The 24164-nt window shown below is 32.0% G+C and overlaps 3 protein-coding genes across 4 annotated transcripts in view; all 3 read left to right on the top strand.

The window, feature by feature from the left end:
* The first annotated feature begins 2569 nt into the window (after window positions 1-2569).
* LOC149477912 (uncharacterized) lies at window positions 2570-7618 on the top strand. The gene is made up of 2 exons (XM_089710016.1): window positions 2570-3247; window positions 6827-7618. Exons 1-2 carry the CDS (start codon window positions 2758-2760, stop codon window positions 7075-7077), a joined length of 741 nt encoding a protein of 246 aa, XP_089566142.1. The 5' UTR covers window positions 2570-2757; the 3' UTR covers window positions 7078-7618.
* A 2330-nt stretch (window positions 7619-9948) lies between these two features.
* On the top strand, window positions 9949-11253 carry LOC149477911 (uncharacterized). Its single transcript, XM_089709945.1, has 2 exons — window positions 9949-10546; window positions 10944-11253. Exons 1-2 carry the CDS (start codon window positions 10003-10005, stop codon window positions 11222-11224), a joined length of 825 nt encoding a protein of 274 aa, XP_089566071.1. The 5' UTR covers window positions 9949-10002; the 3' UTR covers window positions 11225-11253.
* A 5315-nt stretch (window positions 11254-16568) lies between these two features.
* Window positions 16569-24164, top strand: part of Osi17 (DUF1676 domain-containing protein Osi17) — a 47845-nt gene continuing 40249 nt past the window's right edge. For both annotated transcript variants that reach the window (XM_089709740.1, XM_089709738.1), the window contains exon 1: window positions 16569-16721. The gene's annotated coding sequence lies outside the window, so the exon portion shown is untranslated. The remainder of the gene's footprint in view (window positions 16722-24164) is intronic.

Below are 24164 nucleotides of genomic sequence, written 5' to 3'. Positions count from 1 at the left end.
TCGAACAATAGGGCTTTTACGACAAAAAAGTTAGTGGCCGGTAAAAAAGGAATCGTGGAAAAGTAAACCACAGACATAATTGTAACGAAAGCCATGTGGTTAAGCGTTTATAATCAGTCACAGCAAAATATTTCGTAATATGTAATATTTTTATAAGAGAATTAATTTATTACCATTATTCAAAATAATGAAATTTACATTAATTAATCTAACACTTTAGACTTTGCGTTTGTTTTACTTCAGTACTATTGATTTATAGAAATCAATTATCTTTGCTTTTCTGTTTTTTTCGGATTCAACAAGACGCCGAAACATTCACCAAACACGCTATCATTCATGATTTAAATCACCGTTTCAATTTACTACGAATATGTAACATGTTCACGGGTATCAAAATACAATTAAAAATCGTACTTCCTACATCTTTTTTACAACTTCATTTACGCACTTTTCTATGTGATTTTCACGCTACATAAAGGTGGTTCATTTTTCTCATCATCATCATCATCAGTCCATAATGTTCCCACGTGGTTCCCACTGCTGGGACACGGGCCTCCTATAAGGGTACAGGCCATAATCCACCACGCTGGCCAAGTGCGGGTTGGCAGATGTTACATGTCGTCGATTAGATACTTTGACATGCTGTATGACGTGCCTCACGATGTTTTCCTTCATCGTTTAGAGCAGTGGTGATGTTCTCAACATGCGCAGATGAATCGATCTCGAACCCCCGATTTATCGATTTGAAGTCCGAGGTCCTAACCACTGTGAGTTTTTCTTGCCCTATAATTATTATCAAGTATTGATGTATCTGTCTGTCTATCTGATCTCCGGGAAATGCAAAATAATTGCTAGGTACATAATGGAATGCTGTCATTAACCGCATGCTTCTTCGCTTTCTGGCCCCGAATCAGCACGACAATAATTTTGTCTTCAGTAATTGTGTTTTGTGGAACGAATTAAATTCACGGTAATGTATGGAAATTGTAGAGTATTTGTCTTTTGGGTGAAAACTGAACGTTCGATCGTGAAATGTAGTTAAAACGAAAATTTGGTGTAGGTACCATAATATTATAGTTCACCTAATTTTGCTATAGATGCACTTTATTTTATGACGATCGTTGTATCGTTTATCATTTTCGTGAAATATAATGAACTGTGTGTGCTTCTTATATAAAAATTTTATGAATAAGGGCTGATTTTTCAATCCTTGGTTAACACTTATTCGTCAAATAATGTATAAAACTACCATTTTAAAAACGTATTCTAATTGCCCGTATTTGTCAGTTTACATGACATTTTAATATTATCGTGTAATACTTTATTGGACGGATAAGTTTTATCCAAGCATTGAAAAATCAGCCCTGACTCAATGAAAATAACTTAACAAAAAACAAATCCACAAATGTTCTCATACCTAGATTGATTACTTGTACATTTTAATCTAGTTAAAGATTACTCATAACATGTTATCACATGACAGTCGTTACATAATTATAGTTCGTAACAAAGAGCGGCCTATGCCCTTTGCTAAGGCTCTATTTTATTTTATTTAATATACAGTCTGTAACTTATTCGTTTTCATCAGCAACCTTATATTCAAATGAAAATAGATTAAAAAAAATGCTAAAAGCAACTTATTGTTTTATTTTCAGATTTTAAGGTCTGTAATACATTTACAATTATAAATAGTGGTATATAATGCGTTCATTGAGAAAAATGTATTTTCATTCCACGCTCACCTGGTCAATCTGCAGATTATGATCATTTTTACATTTATGTGTTTCTTAGCTTAGACTTTCAAGTGCTATCTATTATAGACTTATAATACTGGATTATCTTTTAGATATTATAAAGAAAACTATGAGATTGAGATGGGAGGTCGAAAGATCAGCCATTGCTACGATAGGTAAAGTAAAGGACGCGGGTTCGAATCCCAACCCATAAGCAAACTTTTTTCTATTCGTTTAATGCCATAAATCTTTAAAAGAATAACTTGCTAACAATTTAAATCCCATGTCATATATTACCCTGAATAGTTATCTATACTTATCGCATTTTGTATCAGAAGAAATTTTTTCTTGATTTGGGTCGAACGGTCTAGCCGTACAATAATTTCAGTAAATATCTAGTATCGTATAACAAAAGGCTTTTAAAATATTAAAATTGTTTTTTGTCCTACCACAGCTTCATTATCAGTAAAAGATTTTGAATGACTGCAACATTATCTGACATCGACGATTTCTGTACTAAACAATATCTCACTCAGACTGACGATCAGTGCTTACTTGGAACTAAGGTTAGAAATTCGGCGTTACAATTAAGAAATATTTGCTGTGTGGTGCATGATTAAAAAAAATAATTACTTTATCAAACATTTGAGTAATTTAACTTTAACTCATATAATAGATCGATCTAAGTGATGTTTTTCGTAAAATAAATCAATAGGTACCAATACAAAAATGTAAAGTTCTAAAAGTAAAGAACGACTATCAATTTCCTCCACTACGGTGACTGCTTCAGATAATCAACTAAGACTTTTTACAAACAAACTCTAAAATAAGCTCTAAACCACACATAATTAGGACCACATTTGCTTACCACATTTCCAACTTTTTGCATTCAGTCTTCTATGAAAATATAATGGACTTGGGGTTTACTCCGTACTAATAATACTATGTGCGATATAAAAGCAGAGTGTCGCATTCATTCGTTTATCAAAGTGTAACCGCATTCGTTCGATACAGTCGTTTTAAAATGTATTATTTATCTGTGCTTTTTTTGTCTGTGGCATGTGCTATGCCGAATCCTGAGACGCCAGTGGACGTAGAATCGGCAGCACGGGCGATGGGGAAGGATTGTAGTGGCGGGATTTTCAGCCCTACGTGTTTGAAAATAGAAGCTATATCGCTGTTGGAGAAACTGAATTCAAAGGAGGAGCTCCAGTTGTTGCCTGGTGTAACTGTGGTGAAGGAAGATAAGGAGAATGGGAGTAAAGCTGATGAATTTGCCGCGGAATTGGCAAGAGCGCTGCCTTCGAAACCAGACGAGAGATTGGATAAATATCTGCTTTATAGATTGGGATCTTACTTGGATTCGCATTCAGTGAAACTCAGGCTGCTAGATGATGGTGCTACTGAAGATGCGAGGGCTTTAATTAGTGAAGGAAGAGGAAAAGGAGGTGGCCTGGGCGGTGGCAAAAAGGGTGGTATGGGTGGATTGATAGCTGCCGGGCTTATGATGAAAGGTAAGATATTTAATTATATTATTTGTTTAAAGCTTGTCAAACTATTGTATAAAAATCTAGAGTCCTGATATATGTGCCTTCTAAGCTTCCATAATATTTAACAGATAGAAATGATAAAACATTAGCGAATTGGGCATAGTATTCAAGAGATAAAATCTGAAGTTTTGCGTCTTGTCATCATAAATGAATGGAATAAAAAGGGACGTCAAATTCAAATCTCCTAATTTTTATAAATATGTATGTATATTCAAAAATATAAATAAAAAGACATAAAAAACATATATATAAAGTTTCGCAAAAGATTTAAACCACATTTAAATGTAAATCCTTTACCTTTGGCGCGCAGATATCATAAAAAGCAAGAATTTGCTTCATATTCCGACAAAATGAATTCATCGTTTTATTATTGTACTGTGTTCATGCCTTTGAAGTTATTCTATCAAGCTCATTGCATAAGTTTCTTTTCTTTGCAAGTTTTTGCTGTCAGTGACAGTTGAACTCAGCTCATGCTGATGATTTCCTTTAAAAAGATATTGGATAAAGATAACAAGATTCAATAATTTTCAGAACCTAGGATCCTTTTTTATTAATTTCACACTCGTTATCAACTGTAAAGATGTTGTCTAAATCGGATTCAAAATCTCCCATTGTTTAAAGTCATGTAAAAAGTTATAAATAGGATGCGATATTGAAATATTAAATTGGATATTTTACTTTAAAACTTCAATAAATTTCCAATAACCAAATCCATACTAATATTATAAATGCGAAAGTAACTCTGTCTGTCTGTCTGTTACTCAATCACGCCTTAACTACTGAACCAATTTGAATGAAATTTGATATAGAGATATTTTGATATCCGAGAAAGGACATAGGATAGGTTTTATCCCGGAAATCCCACGGGAACGGGAACTATGCGGGTTTTTCTTTGACTGCGCGGGCGATGCCGTGGGTGGTAAGCTAGTTTTAAATATAGTCTTATAAATAGAGGGTATATTCGTAGACGCAACAGTAGTAAAACCTCGTATTTATCATTAAAATTAGACCAGAAAACTAAAAGCTGGCTTCTATTATTAATTATTCCATAGTTATCTCAATTTACACAAGCTGTAACCGCGACATAGTAGCTAGGTCCATAAAAATATTTCAAACAGCTCATGTTTAAATTATTTCAAAAAAATAAAGATATTTTATTAATTACTTAATTTAGAATATTATTTTTACTATCACTTTTTTTTTGGCAAAAGGATCGGAAAGAAGAGGAAAGAGCTTTACTCGTAAAATCATTATGTATTTCATTCAACATTGATGAGATAACTATCTTTATAATACCTAAGTGATATAAAATAGTGATCTATACACGCAAGCTTTATGATCCATTCTAATCTACACATAACTTTTTCTCTATAATAACCAATTATTAAAACAAACCATATTATAATACAATGTATAATTTTCTCTCGCAATTAGCTATAAAGTTTCCATTTAAATTGGTAGAATGATTTCAATAGGACTAAAAGTGACGTTTGAAGCAATCATAAATCATTATGAAGCAGAGCATGAAAATAATAGAAGCAAGTGTCGTTTCGTATAATTTCTTACAATCATACTGCATCTGTAATAATACTTTTCCATTGTCAATGTCAAATTATTAAAAAAAATACTAAATGGAATCCGCGGATGCACTTATCCTATCCTACTAATATTATAAATGCGAAAGTTTGTGAGAATGGATGTATGTGTAGTATGTATGTTTGTTTCTCTTTCAGGCAAATACTACTGAACCGACAATGAAATTTAGCACACATATAGAGAGTAACTTGGACTAACACATATAATAGGTTATATCCCGGAAATCCCACGGGGACGGGAACTATACGGATTTTTCCGGATCCGATCCGGATTTTTTTTTATTATTATAAGTGTAAATTGTTACCTAATGTGCTCATTAATTAGACTACGAATATTATCTTTTCATTTTTACCTTTATCAAGACCAAGATGTATTAAGGGACTGGCTCTCTTAACACAGGCTATGCCTAGCAAGAGAGCCCGAGCCCCATATTCAATATTGTACAATCAAAAGGTGAAATAAAGATTTATTTTATTTTTTTATCTAGAATATTAGATATGTGTTTTAGAAATTTCATACAAATCAGACAGCTTTTTTTCATGAAAGAGTAACATTTTCTGTCCTTTTTAGCGCTTTTGACGTGACAACGTCTTATAATTCGATAGAGCCGGCTGCACGCACGAAAAAACATGACTCATGCGGCGTTACCTCGCTCTGAGGCGTTCCGTACCTAAGGCTTGAAGTGCAAGCGAGAGCGCGGAACGAGCGACAAAGAAGCACAATCGGACGTTGTCACGTCAGTAAACCGACTTTACAGACAACTAATTTTTTTCATTTAGTTTGAAGTTTGAAGCGTTTAGCGTTTAAAGCGATACCATTGGTTATTTACAAACATATTCCTCGCTACATAATATCCTCGCACATTATTGGTGGAAAAGCACCCTTAACTTCGCAAACTATCATGATTATTTATTGTATAACTAGCCTTCCGCCCCAGCATCGCCCGTGGCAAACATGTTTACGTTTTCTCTCCATAAGTACCATCCTCGTACTTCAAGGAATATTATAAAAAAATAATGAAATCGGTTCAGCCGTTCTCAAGTTTTGCTTAGAAACATTTGGCGATTCATTTTTATTATTAAGATTAGGATGAGATTGATTTTGTTAGAACAAATTTTAATGGTTTTAAGTGATATTTGTTTTACTTTAGCAATCAGATACTCAATTGCATCACATGGAATTTTTCCGTGAATCTTTTCACTTGCTTATATCTGTTTATCCTTTATCAATTAAGACTTCTGTATGTTTGTATCCTGTGTGTGTGTGTGTGTGTGTGAAATACAGAAATGTATTTACAGATGTAAGCATTAGCTACCTCTGCTAATATTTATGAGCGGTGGAAGTCGCTTTAACCATCAAGCAACTATAACGAATAAGGAATAAAAATTAAAAGCCTATCGAACCATACATTATGGTGCATTTACACCTAACGAACATAGAGCTAGAGCTAGAGCAAGAGCATTCTTTCGTGATCATTTAGTGTAAACGAAAACTTGTATTCAGTGTTGTTCGGTATTAGATCATGCATAGAATATTTTCGAACACACTAAGAACAACGAAAGAATGCTCTACGCCTGTTTACCTCAAAAGAATTTGACATAGTGGGGTTAGAATGAGTATTCTCTCTCGTATGATCTAAATTCACTGTTGGACAAAACTTGTTCAGTCAATACAATATAACATATGAATAATTGAACTTCTTTTATCCTATGTAACCATTGTGGAATCATTTATGCTATCTAACTTATTTCCTGAATGGCAAGGAATGGTAAACCGACTAAAATGCATAGCATTGTATCTGATATATTTATTTATTAGACAATTTAATGTACCACACCAAGTTAAAAATATTTACAAATATACAATATACAGATTGATACATAAGGCGGTAGTACTATTATTTACCATAGCTATACAATTGTAAAAAAATATTTTCACTGTTTACAGGTACAATGATGTCACTAGGCTTAGGGGCGCTCGCGCTTCTAGCGGGCAAAGCGCTGATGACCGCTCTAATGTCACTCCTTCTCTCTGCTGTCATCGGCTTGAAGTCTCTCTCCTCAGGTGGTAAATCCACGACATATGAAATTGTTTCTAAACCTATTTACAGCCATTCTCATTCCCATTCAACTGCGCATGAAGATGTAGGCGGTTACGGCCATTCAGGGTACGGCAGAAACTTGAAGGCTAGACGCTAATCTTTTTGTATGAATTTTGAGCGTCCGATTATAATTTCATGAATGAAGTGCGATAATAGTTTCATGAATTGCGGGCATGCGATTATAATTTTGATCTTGCAATGAAAATGTTTTGTATCCATGTTTAGTTATATTTATGGGTGTGCATGATATCATAAATTATTGTTTTGAAATGGTTATGGATGTGTGCATTTATGAGTGTCATTGTTAATTTATTTTAATAATTTATTACGTAAATTAATTATTTAACTCGTTTTATACTTTTGTATTCCAGTGTACCTATAGATTAATTTTTGTATGTATGTATTGAATTTATTTTTAATTATATTATGCAACTTTATTATCTATGTAATTTTGTATTAAGTATATTTTTATGTATTTATGTATGTTTATGTAACGTTCATTATTTGTATGTTTACCAGTATTTATATATACGTACATTATTTTATTATCTATATGTATGTTTATTTATTGCATTTAATTATTAAATAGTATTTTGAGTAATTTAAGTAGTATATCACGTTGGGATATTATTTTCACATTTTGCTACTTTTTATTTTTCTTATAAATACTATATTTATTATATATTTGTCTATTAATACATACTTATATGATATGTGAAAGTACAAATTTAGCATTATTAATATCAGTATTAAATTTTATAGTACATATTATATATGAATATCTGTGATTTATTTTATAGTATATAAATGTGTTATGTATTATTGTAATAATTTTATAACAAAGGAAATAAAGTGTTTATGGTTATGTGATATTTTTATTTGTATTCTATCGTTTTAGGTTATTCTTTGGAGGTTAATAGATAGTACCTGTATATGTATCTAATCTATCTAGTAGATGTATCTAATCTACGAAAAAATATATTACAATTAATTTTGTAAATCTGTTCTAATAAGTATTATAAATCAGAATATATTGTTTGTTTGGTTAAACGGTGCTTTTTATTAGTTCGAATTGAGGCTAAATAACACGACGCTAAGACCAATAGAAGCAATGAAAAATGTTGCAAATAATATTTCTTTGTAGAGCAGATGGAGCTGCTTGGCTTATCTAGCAGAGGCTTATCTAGAGTAATCTTTATTAGCATTTATAATGAGTAGGTATTACGTATAAGTCTCTTCCTGTCTTTTCCTCTTTAGCCTTTTGCCGTCTCTGCAAAACATAGGATTCTCCGAAGGCATGCGATTGAATGAACACTTATTGAGTATTATAATATATTATACTGAAAACCAAGTTATTGCTCGTTTAATATCGTGAAAACACTTAAGGATTGTCACACTAAAGTTAACGGCTAGTATTGAGGTGATTAACAATGAGTTTAAGCGTAAAGTGCTTCCTTGTAAAATTGATTATAAACACTTGTCTCCATTATTTACAATCTCCCACGATTATAGAGATTTTTATTTTGTTATTTTTAAATAAATCGTCTTACTGGGAAAAAGGAATATGTATAATCTAATACATATTATAAAGGCGAAAGTTTGTAAGGATGTATGGATGAATGGATGTATGGATGTTTGTTACTCTTTCACGTAAAAACTACTGAACCGATTACATTGAAATTAAGCACACTTAAAGAGGGTAACTTGGATTAACACATAGGATAGGTTTTATCCCGGAAATCCCACGGGAACGGGAACTATGCGGGTTTTTCTTTGAAAACGCGGGCGAAGCCGCGGGCGGAATATTTTGTTTAGCATAAATATATTTTTGAAGGCTTTATATGTACCTTTATTATTATAAAGAGGTAGTTTGCGAAATTATATCTCTACGGAAGTATTTATGAAAATTACTTTTAAAACAGAAATTATTTGTCTTAATGGATATTGGATATACATATTTGTTTATCCCGGGTCTACTCGGCTGTTCCGGCTTGCCAGCTTATCTTTAATATTGTAGTAATATGAACCGGAATCTCGTTAAAATACCATTAAATTTTTCAAAGATATAAATCAATGTTCTTTGGATCGTTAAATTTGTATTCTCTACAATGACTTTCCAGCTTCACCACATTACTTTAATCCGTTTTGATTCAATGAATAAAGAGATTGGATATTTTTTAATAGGAAACAGTTTTGAATGTAACTAAATTCATAAAACTTTTTTTAAAGCTGGGCATTGATATTTTTTTTTTTACATTTAATACGGTTTAAATTGAATCAATATTTCAGATACCTATATTATATTTACCTAATTGAATATTTTGTTTAGCATAAATATATTTTTGAAGGCTTTATAATATGTACCTATTAACTATAGAGAGGTTATGCTTATGCAACCCATTTTTATGACAATAGTTTTCATAGTCCAATTTATTTTGGACTTAACAAACCATGCATTAAAGACAATACATACAAAAAACCACAGTAATTCGGTAATATGACTCAACTACTTTTCAAAGTTATATCTACAAGTATGAAGGCTTTATTTTAAACAATTTTGCTATCCCTGGACAATCTCAAGTATCCGGAGCACTAGACGAAAAAAAAATTTTTTATATGATTCGTATTTGATGGTAAAAGCTATTCAATCGTTAGGTATTTAAAAGCACATTAGAGTCTCTACTCTACATTATCTTTTGAGGAAACTGTTACTACGTATTCCACTAGTCTACTTACTTAAAAATAGTAGGTAGTTACCATTAACTAATTATCTCCGAAAAGATGTAAGAGAAATTCACATTTCTATCAAATTGATCGCGTTAGCTGATTATTTGAAAGTAAGCTCATTTCTCCGTAACAAAGCTTGCATTTTGCTTTTTTTAACAATTCTGGCGTCTTGTTTGCTTTTTATCACTTACTTATGGTATAAAATCTCCGCTGATACTATCTATATTATCAGTCACATTCTGACATCGAACGAAATGGTATTAGGTTTTTGAACAGTGAAATAAGTGAAGTGACAATGGTTGGCAAAAATGTGATGGTTATCTGTGTGCTTGTGCTATACAATACAATAGTTCTCGCTTCGATTGAAGACACCGATGCGAACAATGTCGCACAGAACGACGTTGTGAAAAACTTCTCGAGTGCTGACCGTACAGGACGATCTCTTCACAAGGAATGCAACAGCAGTCTCAGTGCTAAATGTGTTAAAATCCACGTCCTATCCTTTTTAGAGGACTTGAGCTCTCGCGATGAGCTTCCTCTGCTACCAGGACTGAGCATCGTCAAGGAAATGAAAGCGAACATTTCTACTCCAGAAGAAATAGCTGCGGAATTGTCCAGACAGTTCCCTGGAAAGCCGGATGAGAAGCTCAATAGGTTCCTATTGTATCGCTTGCAGAACTACTTGGACAGTCATTCATTGAGGTATCGGCTGTTGGATCCAAAGACTTCGGACGATGCTCTGAAGATGGCGAATGATGAAACGGAGACTGGAAGAAGGAGGCGAGTTAAGGGAGGTGGTGGTGGAGGAGCTTTAATGGCTGCAGCGTTGATGATGAAAGGTATGCATTAAACGATCTTAACTTTGTATCAAGGCATAAGTAATATGCTCATTGCTCATAGACCATCAATTAGATATAAATCGTAATATTAAAATACAATTATCTAGAAACGGAGTAAACTTTCATTTAACGAGGTTACAATTTATACGTGTCTATTTCAATTTTATAAAACTTTTCCTTTCTACATAATATAAAATGATTTTAGTTAGAAAAGTTCGGTCTTTATTCTTTAATGTAGTAAATGATTTATTGATATATGGCCTACTACCTATGGAGCATGCGAAAATTATTATAGGCTAAAGACTCGCAATTTGTCAATTTCGCAATTTTCCTATTTCTTATAACATTAATAATTCTTATTTACCAACACTAAAACATAACGTATTTTCTGTTTCAGGAACTCTCGCAGCAGCAGCCCTTGGAGCATTAGCATTATTAGCCGGTAAAGCATTGATGACAGCCCTAATGTCCCTCCTTCTATCTGCTCTCGTCGGTCTCAAGGGTAGTGGCGGGAAATCCACAACATACGAAATAATAACCAAGCCAGAGGTGTCACATCATCATTCACACAGTCACGAAGAACATCATGAACATGAACATGGTCATCATGGAGGGTACAGAAGAGCATACGATAATAATAATTACAATAGCTACATGCCTTATGACGCGACGGCATAGGGTTGCCAACTTTTTAACTTCTAAACTTACGTAATTTGAATTCATTAGTGGTATTTTGTTTTATTTTAATTTTGTACATTTGCTTCCTATTTATTTATTTATTATTTAATTTATTAGCTAGGTATATTTTCTAATATCCTATACAAAAGCTACTTTTCTCAAAGATGTTTGCCAGTATGATTAATTTAAAATAATAAACAAATCATACAAAATACGAGTTTATGAAATGCTTTGATTAAATAGATAGGCGCAACAAATGAGTAATGTTAACATTGCTTTCATTGTATACCAGGCGCAAACATTTGTTTTATGGAGCCCGACCAGACTGAGGCTCTTTAAAATAATTTAGGTGCATAATAAATTATTATATTACTATTTATTAATGTATCCAAAGATAGCTTTTATTTATTTGCAGTAAATATTCACTATTTATAACACATTAAATTATTGTAACTTTACTTTTAAGTATTTATTTTGATAACTCTTATATCTCAATAATATGATTAATTATTATTATTTCAAATACCTAATTATATTCATTTTCGCTATTTGTTATTTCCTAATTATTTATTGCAGTTTCCTTGTGGGCGTGTTAAAGATGTGTCTTTCGTATTTTTTATATTATTTCTCTTTTATATTTCTTGTATTATATTACCCACCGTTGTATTTATTCTATAACTTGTATGCTTTATAGATACTCTTTATTTTCTTATTGTTACTTCTTATTTTATTTCTTCTGATGTTATTCATTCTAGAACTATTTACTTATTTATTATATTATATTATATTAATATATTATATAGCAGTATGTGTAGCTGTGATATAGTATGTACTAAGTACTTCAGTATATATTATGTTAACCAAGTATCAACTAATTTATTGAACGTGCTAATAATGTGAATATTGTTAATTTATTTACTCAATAAAGTTTGATTTTTTATTTCATTTGTACCTTTTATTCTCCCTAACTAGAAAATTACTCCGATAAAGACTGCTTTCAAAATTCAGTAATTGGCTGATTATTATCAAAACTGAGAAATAACGATAACCTGTCTATCTAACGATAGTCTGTCTGAGCAAAATAACTAAGCTGTAGCTTTTTTCTGCTTGTGAAACAAAATGTAAATTATTTAACATTCCTCATAGTTACATATCAAAACAATCAAAGTACAAAATATATATTTTGTAAGTATTACGACTTTTATTGATGGGTAATAAAACAATTCCATCAATGTTAATGGGTTGACTCTACTATAGGGTACTTAATATTCTCACTTGTGTACAACAAAATAAACATTAAAATATCTGTAGGCGCAATAACTGTTAATGCGAGTCTAATTGAATTTGATAAATTTATATATTTAATTGTGTTAGACTTAATTTTTAGTCCTTCTATATATATATGATACTTATCAAGGATAGAAAATATTATTCATATTTTTAAAGGATTTTAGAATTTAGCATACCTATTTCTCATTTTAATACTAGTATAAATTATTACTCCTAATAAAATATGAAAAGCAAATGTGTGTATCAACAACTTACAAATTTTATAATATAATAACTTAGTCTAATGTGTCTGTCTGTCTGAGCTTTCACCCCAAAAGCACTAAACGAATTTTGATGAAATTGTGAAACGTGAAAGAAGTCTTGGCAAAGGAAATAGATTACTTTTTTACAAAGATACAAAAATTAATGCTTATTGATAAAATTATGGAATTATATTTACGCGTAATCACAAAGCAACGTATTGTAAAAAAAATATATTTTGTACGTTTTAAATCCAGCTGTCTGTTTGCATACGCTCATTTCCACATTGATTTGAACAAAATATTATTTTTTTGTACACAGGTACACTAGTAAGTTCGGCCAACATAATATGGCTATAATTATTGCTTCTGGAAAGTAGAACATTCAAGCACCAAAGACTAGCAAAAATAGTGAAAGATAAAAGGCGACTCAGCAAAAAATGGTCAAAATTTATATTTTCTTTGCAAATTATTTAATTAACCTAACCTAACCTAACCTAACCTACCTAGTTACTATTGGAAAATTTTATGACTGATTAAAGTAAACCCACCTATTCCCACCCACATCCCGTACGCTATGCTCTCTATCCACAGGCCGCGCGTGCGCAGAATGGCTCTGTATCTGTAATGTTAGTGAACTTAGCAGATCATTTTTAGTAGATCAAAAAAAAATGTGAGTTCTTATCGCGTGCAGTTGAGTTCTGCAGTTCCTGATACTTTTTAGAAATAGTTCTCGCGTTTTTACCTTAAAAAACGACATTTGAAAACTGATTGACAGCTACGACGTGATGCTACGACGTGATGCTACGGCGTGATGCTACGCTGTGATGCTACGGCGTGATGCTACGGCGTAATGCTACGGCATGTGTTACGGTGTGATGCTACGGTGTGATGCTACGGCATGATGCTACGGCATGATGCTACGGCGTGATGCTACGGCATGATGCTTCGGCATGATGCTACGGCGTGATGCTACGGCATGATGCTACGGCGTGATGCTACGGCGTGATGCTACGGCGTGATGCTACGGCGTAATGCTACGGCGCGATGCTACGGCATGATGCTACGGCATGATGCTACGGCATGATGCTACGGCATGATACTACGGCGTGATGCTACGGCGTGATGAAATATGACATAAATAAATTTTCTAGTGTTTCATTTTACGCGAGTTACACTGTAACATAAAAGTTTAATATCAAAAAAATATACAAAAAAAAGCCTTTAACGGATTTTAAACCTCATTGGTTTCAGGAAACAACTAAATATCCATCCTCAATTTCACGTTTAGGGTGCACTCACACACATCAGTCACCGTCAAGTCACCGATGACTGATCGGTGACGGTTTGTGTACGTATCCACAAACACCAGTCACCGTCATGTTGTCCGTCAGTCACGTCGCCGGTTTGACTGAATCATTGAACACATACATCAGGTTAGTCAGTGATTAGACGTGTGTCACGCTAGAGAACATGTAGCAATTGACGGTAGCACGACGCTGACTGAACTGAGACGTGACGGCACCGGGTGAGTGGGGATAAAAGTATGGTACATGTATGGAAAGATTATTTGACGTGCCTGACCGGGGACGTCACTGATAGATTTCGTGCCGGCGACTGTCGTGTGGGAACAGAGTCATACTAGAACTATTGATACATATTTTTTTTTAATCCTGTCCGGTGACGTGCCGTGACGGTGACTGATGTGTGTGAGTGCACCCTTATCATGTAAACTTAGGATAGTAGGAAAAGCTTTTACAGTTTTAGCTATGCGCCATCTACAGTATGTTATAGAAACTACTTCTAACATAAAACATTCGATTTTCCTTTCACTTGATCTTATAAGGTTTTCATTTCAATTCATGCAGATGGCAGCACAATTTATAATAAAAAACTGTATCGTTAAATGTAAGTACCTATTTGAAAATCGTAATTTTATGTTGCTTGACTTCATTTTTTCTCCCTACATTGATGAAATAACGAAAAAGCTCCTCCAAAGATACTTCTGAAAGATATACATTTAAATCATTCGTTTAAAACTACTTTAACTATAGGTACTTATAAAACATTGGATGCTTATTAGTATGAATCATATTAATTGTATGGTTATGTATAATATCTACCACAGTACCTACTACCTATAGTTATACCACAGATAATATAATACTAAACTAGTAGTTATACCACAGACTAGTTATACTAAGTATATGAGTATTTTAAAATTAAAAGTTTCAAAAATAAGTTGCCTTCATTTTCAGATAGTTAATTAATTAGATAATCATATTTTATGCATCTGCGCTCTACCAAACTAATACGTCATAACTTAAGAAGAGACTAAACCTGTTTTTAAACTCTCAATTTTATTAATTCTTTATTGCTCTGAGAATATAACAATAATACCAATACTTTGCCTAAAAATAAATTAACTGAACAATTATTTATTGGCGGCCATTTCGCTATATAGCGATGATTTTACTGAAACTGAAATCGTATATTACATTAGTTTAACTAATTGTTAATAAGTTCATAATAATTATATTTGGATGATGTAGTAAAGATGTTAAATGTAAAACTCTTCTCTTTAGTTTCTAATTATTTCCGTACAATTTATGGATAAATATTTATTATATTTATATCTTACAACTCTAGGTACAGGTAAGAATATTCTTTTTCACGTTTTTAATAAAAATTGAACTCGGAGAACAATTGAATATCGACCTTTTTAAAAATATAAGGAAGTTTGTACATATTTTAAAAGTAGGAAATAAAAATACATAAGTCGAGAGATTATGGTCGCCCCTGACACGGAGAAAATGGCTGATCATACAGTTTGGTAAATCTGCGTTTAACCGACGTTTATATTCATAAACATTATCTGGCGAACAAAATATATAGTTCAATATTATTTCGGGGAAAGCATGTACTATATATTTTTGTTTGTCTATTTCTATTGTTTAGATAATGCAACTGTTTGAAGTGTAAATGGGAGATACAGATGGAAAGAGATATTCAGGAGTTAGGACTGATAAATTGGTAGAAAATGAAAAACTTTTCTACAACTAAATCTAAATAATTAATTTAGAGGCACGTGATTTGACACAATAGGATCTAAGTTAAAATAATATAATTAAATAATTATCGCTAGGTACCTAGTCCTTGGCGGTTAATTTGTAAAATCAATCAGTTAAGTCTAGTTAACATGAATGGTGGCAGTGAGCTCAGTCTACGGTCAAAGACCTAGATCTTCACCTTGCTCTTGAACGTGGTTTGGCAAACTGTAGTGATGTGTGTATTTTATCGATAGTGTCATATCGATGTTTATTATGGTGTGTTACGGTAGACGCTACAGAAATGTTATAACAATTTGTTGCCAGAATTCATTTCAGCGCTGTTCTCATGTATAATATTATTAATGCAGATTCTATTATAATCTATCTAGAATATTTAGCAGTTATCCATAAAACTTTTGGACGATTAACTAAAATATAGGTAATTAAATATTTTATCCTAAATGCAATAAATGAAAAAGTCCTATTTAAATTCAAATCAAATAATAATACATTAGTTTACTTACTAAACTATAATGATAAGACTAATTTAAAGATTTCACATGCAGTAAATTACTTATGCAAATTACTTTATTTGAAAGAAAATTTGAATAATATGTACCTACAAATGATTCCATGAATTACGCGTGAAAATCTTCAATGATCAATAACAAATCCATCTATCTAGACAATTTTATTTCTCCCAGCAAGACAAATCGTCCATATCTACCATGAACAATCGATTTTATCGACACGCCGTCACATCACTACTCCCAAGAGACAGTCTCCGACCAAACGCTACCACAGCTTAGTAAGTCGCCCGTGGCGTGTGACGAACCACGCATGCGCTGTGCATTTGACCTCTATACGTAAACACGATTTGTGCGGTGGCAACTCCTTACGGATGTTTACCGGATGGAGGTTAGTGATGTATTGTTTAATTTATGGCTTATCGATATTTGTTGATGCGTTCATTTAAAATTAGTATTTTGGTTTACTTTCTTTTGATATTTTGTATGTGCTTTAAGCTTCTTGATTATATTGTTTTAAAACTTTCTTGTGTGCTTTTGTCGGTGCTTTTAGTTTGTATACTACATTCATGCATTTTAAATGAAGAAGCGTGTGAGAGTTGAATAAATTAAAAAAGTAAAAGCCAGTTAGAGCTATTCGATTATTAATCATACAACATGAATCTTATTTATTGTTTTATTTATATTGACTGTCAATTGTTATGCTCTATACGAAACACAAGCTTCTTTATTCAAAATGTAAAGAATTAACCATAGGTTATCTTAAAATACACTTTTAAAAACTATTGTGCAATACATATTATAGCTTTTGAATCATCAATGAATAATCACTTTCTCTCGTCCAAAAGTCGTGAGTGGCAAAACAATTTGTAAGTTTACGTCATAAAAGATTTCCAATTATACAATGGTAATTCATTTAGTGTGTGCAGAAAGTATTCATTTATAATACTTTTAACCATCTCACAGTATATTAACTCAAGGAAAAAAAAAGAAAAACATGGTGGGGGATGAAATTAGTTTAATAATAATTGTTGTTTGGAATCGTCGTTATCATTTCAACATTTCAAAGTAATATTAATCTATACTAATATTATAAAGCTGAAGAGTTTGTTTGTTTGTTTGAACGCGCTAATCTCAGGAACTACTGGTCCGATTTGAAAAATTCTTTCGGTGTTAGATAGCCCATTTATCGAGGAAGGTTATAGGCTATATATCATCACGCTACGACCAACAGGGATGGAGCCACGGGGGTGAAACCGCGCGGAGCAGCTAGTTATTTTATAAGTTTACAACTATTCCACAAAAATGTATCACTACAAACAATATTATTATAAAAAGAGTTGATATTATAATAACATAAAAAGTATGTTGTTTAACGATCAAAGGTATTTGGCGGGAAACCTTAAAAAACAAACAAAACAAAACATAAATCAAATTTATTATGTCCATAGATAGTATTGGAAAGTAAAATGATGTCATGGCATTTCGTTTTTACTGATTTTCTCTAACCAGTTTTAAAGTCTTTTACTCTAAAAGCGGCGATGAGGAATCAAGGACGAATAGGGGTCGTACTTTCGACTCTTGACCTAATAATAATGTCACCATCATCTGTTTGAACCTGCTATTGTATTGAATGACTAGCGCCTTCATTGAGTGATGACATTGAATTAAATGTCTAGGCGTTCAGTCAAGGCGTTGAACATTACATTCAACAACTTTGTACGAGTACGAGTAGACCTTTAGAAATTCAATGAAGGTGCTAATCATTCAATCAAATAGCAGATTCAACAAGATGACTGCGACATAAACATTATAACACGGATAAATACAAATCTATATACTTTTTATACTATGGGAACGTTTAGAGAAATAACCTACTTTTCATAACTAGGTTAAACCTGCGTTAAGAAGATATCTGTAATTAATGTATAATCCTGTATGTTTAACCTACATTGGGATTATAAATGACACCATAGTGGCTCTTACTTAATTTCTATATTTTCTTTATTTACTGCATCTAAACAAAACGCTTTTACAAACAATATTAATTCGGAACTATAGACACATTCCTTCAAACAGGTGCATGTATGTGTAGGCGTGTGTACACACACATATATTCTTGTTGCATACTGATAATAAATCATGTACACAGTGGCTAGTACAAGTGCCAGAAGGTTATCTCTCTTCATCATCTGATAACTATCTATAAATATATTTTTTTGATAGTAGAAAACTTCCAAATGTATACCTACTTGAAATCAGGTACTTTTCATACCCATAACTTCTTAACATTGAACCAATATTCGATAATTTTCTATTCATTAGTAAATAGTACATAATACAAAAATATATCACTAGGTATCTACAGATAATTCTTTCTTTTGATCTTCTTCTCTTCCCTTCTTTCTCTAAAAAATCTGAATTTGTCGCAACCGGCTATATACACCGGCGTAACTCATCAAATCAAATAACATTCATGACCAATCTTATAATTAATGGGTTTAAAAACGAATTTATTCGATCTTTGTATGCATAGGCAAGTGGGATAAAAGCGAATAATTGGAAATACGCACTGAAAAATTCTCACTCCATTGTATGTTCTAGAGTAATTTTATACTAACTAGGAAATAAAATCATACACATCTAAAAATAACAATAAGAAGGTGTAAACTTGGCGGTCTCTCGGACTATAGATCATTCAGTAATGTTCATCTTTTGTGGAAGAAAATCTTTTCACTTTTACATTCTTTGCGTGGATCGTGCGCACGCGACGATTCTTGATTAATTTTTTAATAGGAAAAAATGTTTGTACGCATCTCATGTCCCGTTTGTGAAGTTATTTTTTAAAGTCGGCTAATTATTAACATGAGTTATTGCAGTAATTTTATTTGAACATGTTTATTTTTTAATAATTACATTCATAATTCGTAATTACATTCATAATTCTTTAAATTATTTTGTTGAATTCAATTATAATTAAATTGCATTTTATGATAAAATTCAATTTCATTCTTGGGTCCCTGCGCCACTCTAGTAAGTTATGATAAAATTCATAAAATAATTAAATATATAAGACTTTCGCATCATCACTACATAGTATAAAACAAAGTCGCTTTCCCTGTCCCTATGTCCCTATGTCCCTTTGTACGCTTAAATCTTTGAAACTACGCAACGGATTTTGATGCGGTTTTTTTTAATAGATAGAGTGATTCAAGAGGAAGGTTTATATATGTATAATAACATCCATTAAATAGTGGAGAAGTACTGTTATTTTTGAGGTTTCTAATGTGATGTCGTAATTTTTTACATATTTTCCGCTTACATTGCAAACGCAGGCTGAACCCTACGAGTTTTATCAAAATAATGTACTAAGTATTATACACATTGAAAAGGTCTACAGAAAAGTCCGCGATGGCATATGTCTATCTCTTATGGATAACCCACAATAACTTTTTTTTGTCATTTACTTTTTACGACAAATAATGGCTAATTTTCGATGCGATTTTAACCAATACAGCATTAATCCTTAACCAATTAAATACCTTGAATACATTGTTCATTTAATATAGATCTATATGGCCCTTTACACCGTATGATTTAAGTGAATATTTTCGAAGATATTACAGATTTAAAAATTGCGGGACGTAGCGTTTGCGGCGATACCGGCCGGCCGCCCGGCTATCGGGCGAGTCGAGCGGGCCGCTATGTTTTTAATTTTATATAATATGTACAACTTTCACAGTTTTTCTGTAGTGTATTTTGTATCAGCATTGCACCCGTGCGAAGCCGGGGCGGGTCGCTAGTTTATAATATTAGTTACTCGCTAGATACCGCAGCGTCACTCGCATAGTACCTACCCGGGTAAAAGTTGTACCAATCCGCTAATACTTATAGACTGTAATCTGTTCCAAATGTCATAGGTATACATATTCTATCATCTATTTCGGTTTTCAAAAATCAAACATCCATACTTAAAAACTATTTTATAGTAGTAGAAAGACTATTTGGAAGTAGAATTAGTAGGTATAGACATACATTGCAAATATTTAGTATCTTCATATATTATAACTTGTAGATCATGTTCAAGTTAAAAATCTATGTCACTAACTCACAACAAAGTGTAACGGCATCAAATACGGCGCATCTAATGAGAAATATATTTTTTTTCTCAACAATAACTTAATGACTTTAAGTTTAAGAATTGGGCCAACTTTACCTACTCTAGTATTTTTAATTATTTCGTGGTATTTGGATTCACGATGTGACCTTTGACCTTTCTATCATTTAAGACTAGTAAATAGCAAATAGGTAAGTAGTTCTTAGTAATATTGATTTTTTTACATACGACATAGGTAATCTTAAAGCCAAAAAAAATACAAATAACTTTTATTTAAAAAAAAATATTTAACTCATTTAAGTATCTTCGCGATGACACAATGCATAAACAAAATAGTTAGGTAAGGTCAGCAAAGTCACACGCAAAGTTGAATTATGATTGCCTATTAAACTTGTTTTCCAAAACTATTCGCATTTAGATATGATAATATCTTTACTTTTAGTGCACCATATCTATACTAGTACTAGTATTATAAAAATGAAGAGTTTGTTCGTATGTTTGAACGCGCTAATCTCAGTAACCACAAGCTCAAAATTATTTCACTGTTAGATAGTCCATTTTTCGAGTAAGGCTAAAACCGCGTGGCCAAACTTGTATAGAATATACCTACGTAGAAAAATACTATACACTTTTATTTATACATTAATAAACAAAATGAATGTGAATAGAATGAATTGCAAAAGCATTTGTTTGTAGAGACAATCTCCAAATCCTACTTTATAGCTGTTTTAATAATATAATATATAATTAATATAAGTTTATTTTCAAATAATATATAAGTTTATTTTCCTCATGAACTATATTAATTATAAACGTGTTTGTAATTGTATTTGTAATGAAATTTAAACACCAGAATTCGTATTTGTAAATTATATGCATAATATGCCTCACTTATACAATTATTTCACTTTCATTCTAAACATCGCATTGAAATGTGAATGACCGGAGAAATTCATGTTAAGCAAAGTGTTGCTTAATATATTTATTTTAACGTAAACATATTATGTTAACGTCTCTGTCAGATATAGTAATATTGTTTTCATACAGTTATTTATGAATAAAAATTACGTTAAAATTTTCCTACGTTTCTACTAAATTCTGTAATTATCACAATTTCCCAGTTAATCGATTAGCTAAGGAACAGATGATACAGAAACCTTATATTTATTATATGCATTAAAAATTGTCATAACTCGAGTTCTTTTAAATCCACGAGATAAAATTATAGACTACAGGCCCGTGTTGAAAAAATTATGGGTCATTTGAACCACCACCTGACCTATCTAGAATGATATCTTAATCTTAATCTTATCATAAAGGCGAAAGTTTCTTTGGATGTATGGATGTATGGATGTATGGATGTATGGATGTATGGATGTTTGTTACTCTTTCACGTAAAAACTACTGAACCGATTACAATGAAATTTAGCACACATATAGAGGGTAACTTGGATTAACACATAGGATAGGTTTTATCCCGGAAATCCCACGGGAACGGGAACTATGCGGGTTTTCCTTTAAAAACGCGGGCGAAGCCGCGGGCGGAAATCTAGTAAGAGCATAAAATAATAAGATTCAGCACTATGACGTCACTCGTAAGCTGTCCACCTGAGTGCAGATGAGAATTCGAAGGTTCAGGTAGAGATTTTCTCCCCTTGTCTCCATGATTTTTGTACGGCGTTGCGGAATAATTGATTAAAAGTAGTATAGAAATAGTATGACACAGATGCCGTACAGGCGTACAAAATCAAATGACCAAATTTACCCCGGCAACTGTCGAAAAATAAAAATAAATTCCGACTTTGTGGACCACCATTTTTGTACGGCATCTGTGTCATACTATTTCTATACTGCTTTTGTGCCATTATTCCGCAACGCCGTACAAAAATCATGGAGACAAGGGGAGAAAATCTCTACCTGAACTTTCGAATTCTCACCTGCACTCAGGTGGACAGCTTACGAGTGACGTCATAGTGCTGAATCTTATTATTTTATGCTCTTATATCATTCTAGATAGGTCAGGTGGTGGGTCAAATGACCCATAATTTTTTCAACATGGGCCTGTAGTCTATTAACACTACAGAGACAATATAGCCTCATACAACCGCACAAATCAACAAATTTCATAGTATTATACAAAACAAAATATGTATAAACAAAGAAAACTTTCTCATGTGTCAAATGGCATTGACTCTTGTAATTATATTTTTATTTAAATTAAATTAAAAACTTAGGTACTACCAAAAAGTAGAATATAAGTGAGAGTGTAAACAACGCTCGTTCTATTCATACATTAATTATTTATATTGCTATCTATACAATTAAATTTTATATTCACATTTTTTTTAATATTATATCGTGTACGTAAATATATTTAATTGAAAATGAAATACATTCACGAATAAATAACTGTCCGAACATCTACGAATTTACTTTTAGTAATAACTGTTTATCAGGAATATGAGCGAATCAAACTAAAACTCAAACTCAAACATTTATTTATTCAATTAGAATTCTTCTAGAAGCAGTTTTGTATCGTCATTACATATTTTTAACATTTACCACCGATTCGGAAAGCAGTATCTATGGAGAAGAACCGGCAAGGAACTCCATAGTTTAAAATCATGTCAATTTACAATTTAATTTTACATAATATGTAACTACATAATATATCATAATGTGCCAAAGAACTGTCCTGTGGTTTTCATCTTCCATATTCCTCAATGCTGTAATAGGCTCTCTGAACTTATATTTTTTTACATAAGTTTTAAAAATCAACAATTAATGTACTAATTATTATTATGATAAATAAATTATCTATACATATAGCTAGACAGTAGACATAGCTTTGTCTTCAAACACTTAAGAATATTGTCACTTTCTCACCTTGTTTAAATTTAAACGAGAGTTCCGTATCTATTGTTCGAGAGAAAATTTTGAAACCTAAGGTCGGTTGCTAATTATGCATTCTACTGCTAATTGTTAAAGGTCCGTTTCCACTTGTCATTGAGATTTATGGTTAAATAATTTAAATTCTTGTCATATTAAAATGTCAGAAACGTACAGTATTTCTTGTGGTATTTCTTCAGAAAGATTTGTCAGAAATCTTGAGAAAGGTGCACTCTCAATTTGCACTCTAAAAGTAGGTTTGAGAGAGATGTAGAGACTCTATATATATATGACTACAGACTACTACAGACTACATCTACATACCTATATAAATAATGTAATATCACAATGTATTTTTTTATCACAATATGGCAAAGCTACCTTACTAACCTTTGCCTAAATCCAGACTATCTCTGTGGCAAAATTACGCACAGATCAAATCAACTATTTGTATGAATGCATAAGAAATATCCGTCCATCATCCAAAACCCTTATGATTATAGAATAAGTAGGAAATAGAATTTAATTAATTTTATGAAACACGATTAATTAAAATTAAAAAATGTCCCTATTTATTCAATAAAACACCTAGCGAAAATCATTTTATATCCGAATAAAAGAAAAAGTATACAAATGGAAGCAAGTAATCTAGTTTTATCTTGACGCTGTGGAATGTTAACGAAACGGACAACGCTGATTCTCAGCATAAACTGGTTGACAGTCATTCAAATTTTATAAACGAGACCAATTAGGCCTAGTGTCTTTACATTTAATAAATTAAATGCTATAATTTATTGTGAGTTATGGCAATTACAAATATTTTTTACA

Source organism: Colias philodice, chromosome 23 (assembly GCF_061535455.1).
Source record: "Colias philodice isolate Cphi_HAF_F1 chromosome 23, ilColPhil1 Martin Lab GWU primary, whole genome shotgun sequence".
Classification (NCBI taxonomy): domain Eukaryota; kingdom Metazoa; phylum Arthropoda; class Insecta; order Lepidoptera; family Pieridae; genus Colias; species Colias philodice.
This window is presented reverse-complemented; position numbering and strand designations above follow the sequence as displayed.

What these genes read in the sequence shown, in the direction of transcription:
- LOC149477912 (XM_089710016.1), top strand. Translation starts at nt 2,758, where the DNA reads ATGTATTATTTATCTGTGCTTTTTTTGTCTGTGGCATGTGCTATGCCG. An exon ending in TGCCGGGCTTATGATGAAAG is followed by an intron (nt 3,248 to 6,826) that starts GTAAGATATTTA and finishes CACTGTTTACAG; the next exon opens with GTACAATGATGTCACTAGGC.
- LOC149477911 (XM_089709945.1), top strand. Translation starts at nt 10,003, where the DNA reads ATGGTTGGCAAAAATGTGATGGTTATCTGTGTGCTTGTGCTATACAAT. An exon ending in TGCAGCGTTGATGATGAAAG is followed by an intron (nt 10,547 to 10,943) that starts GTATGCATTAAA and finishes TTTCTGTTTCAG; the next exon opens with GAACTCTCGCAGCAGCAGCC.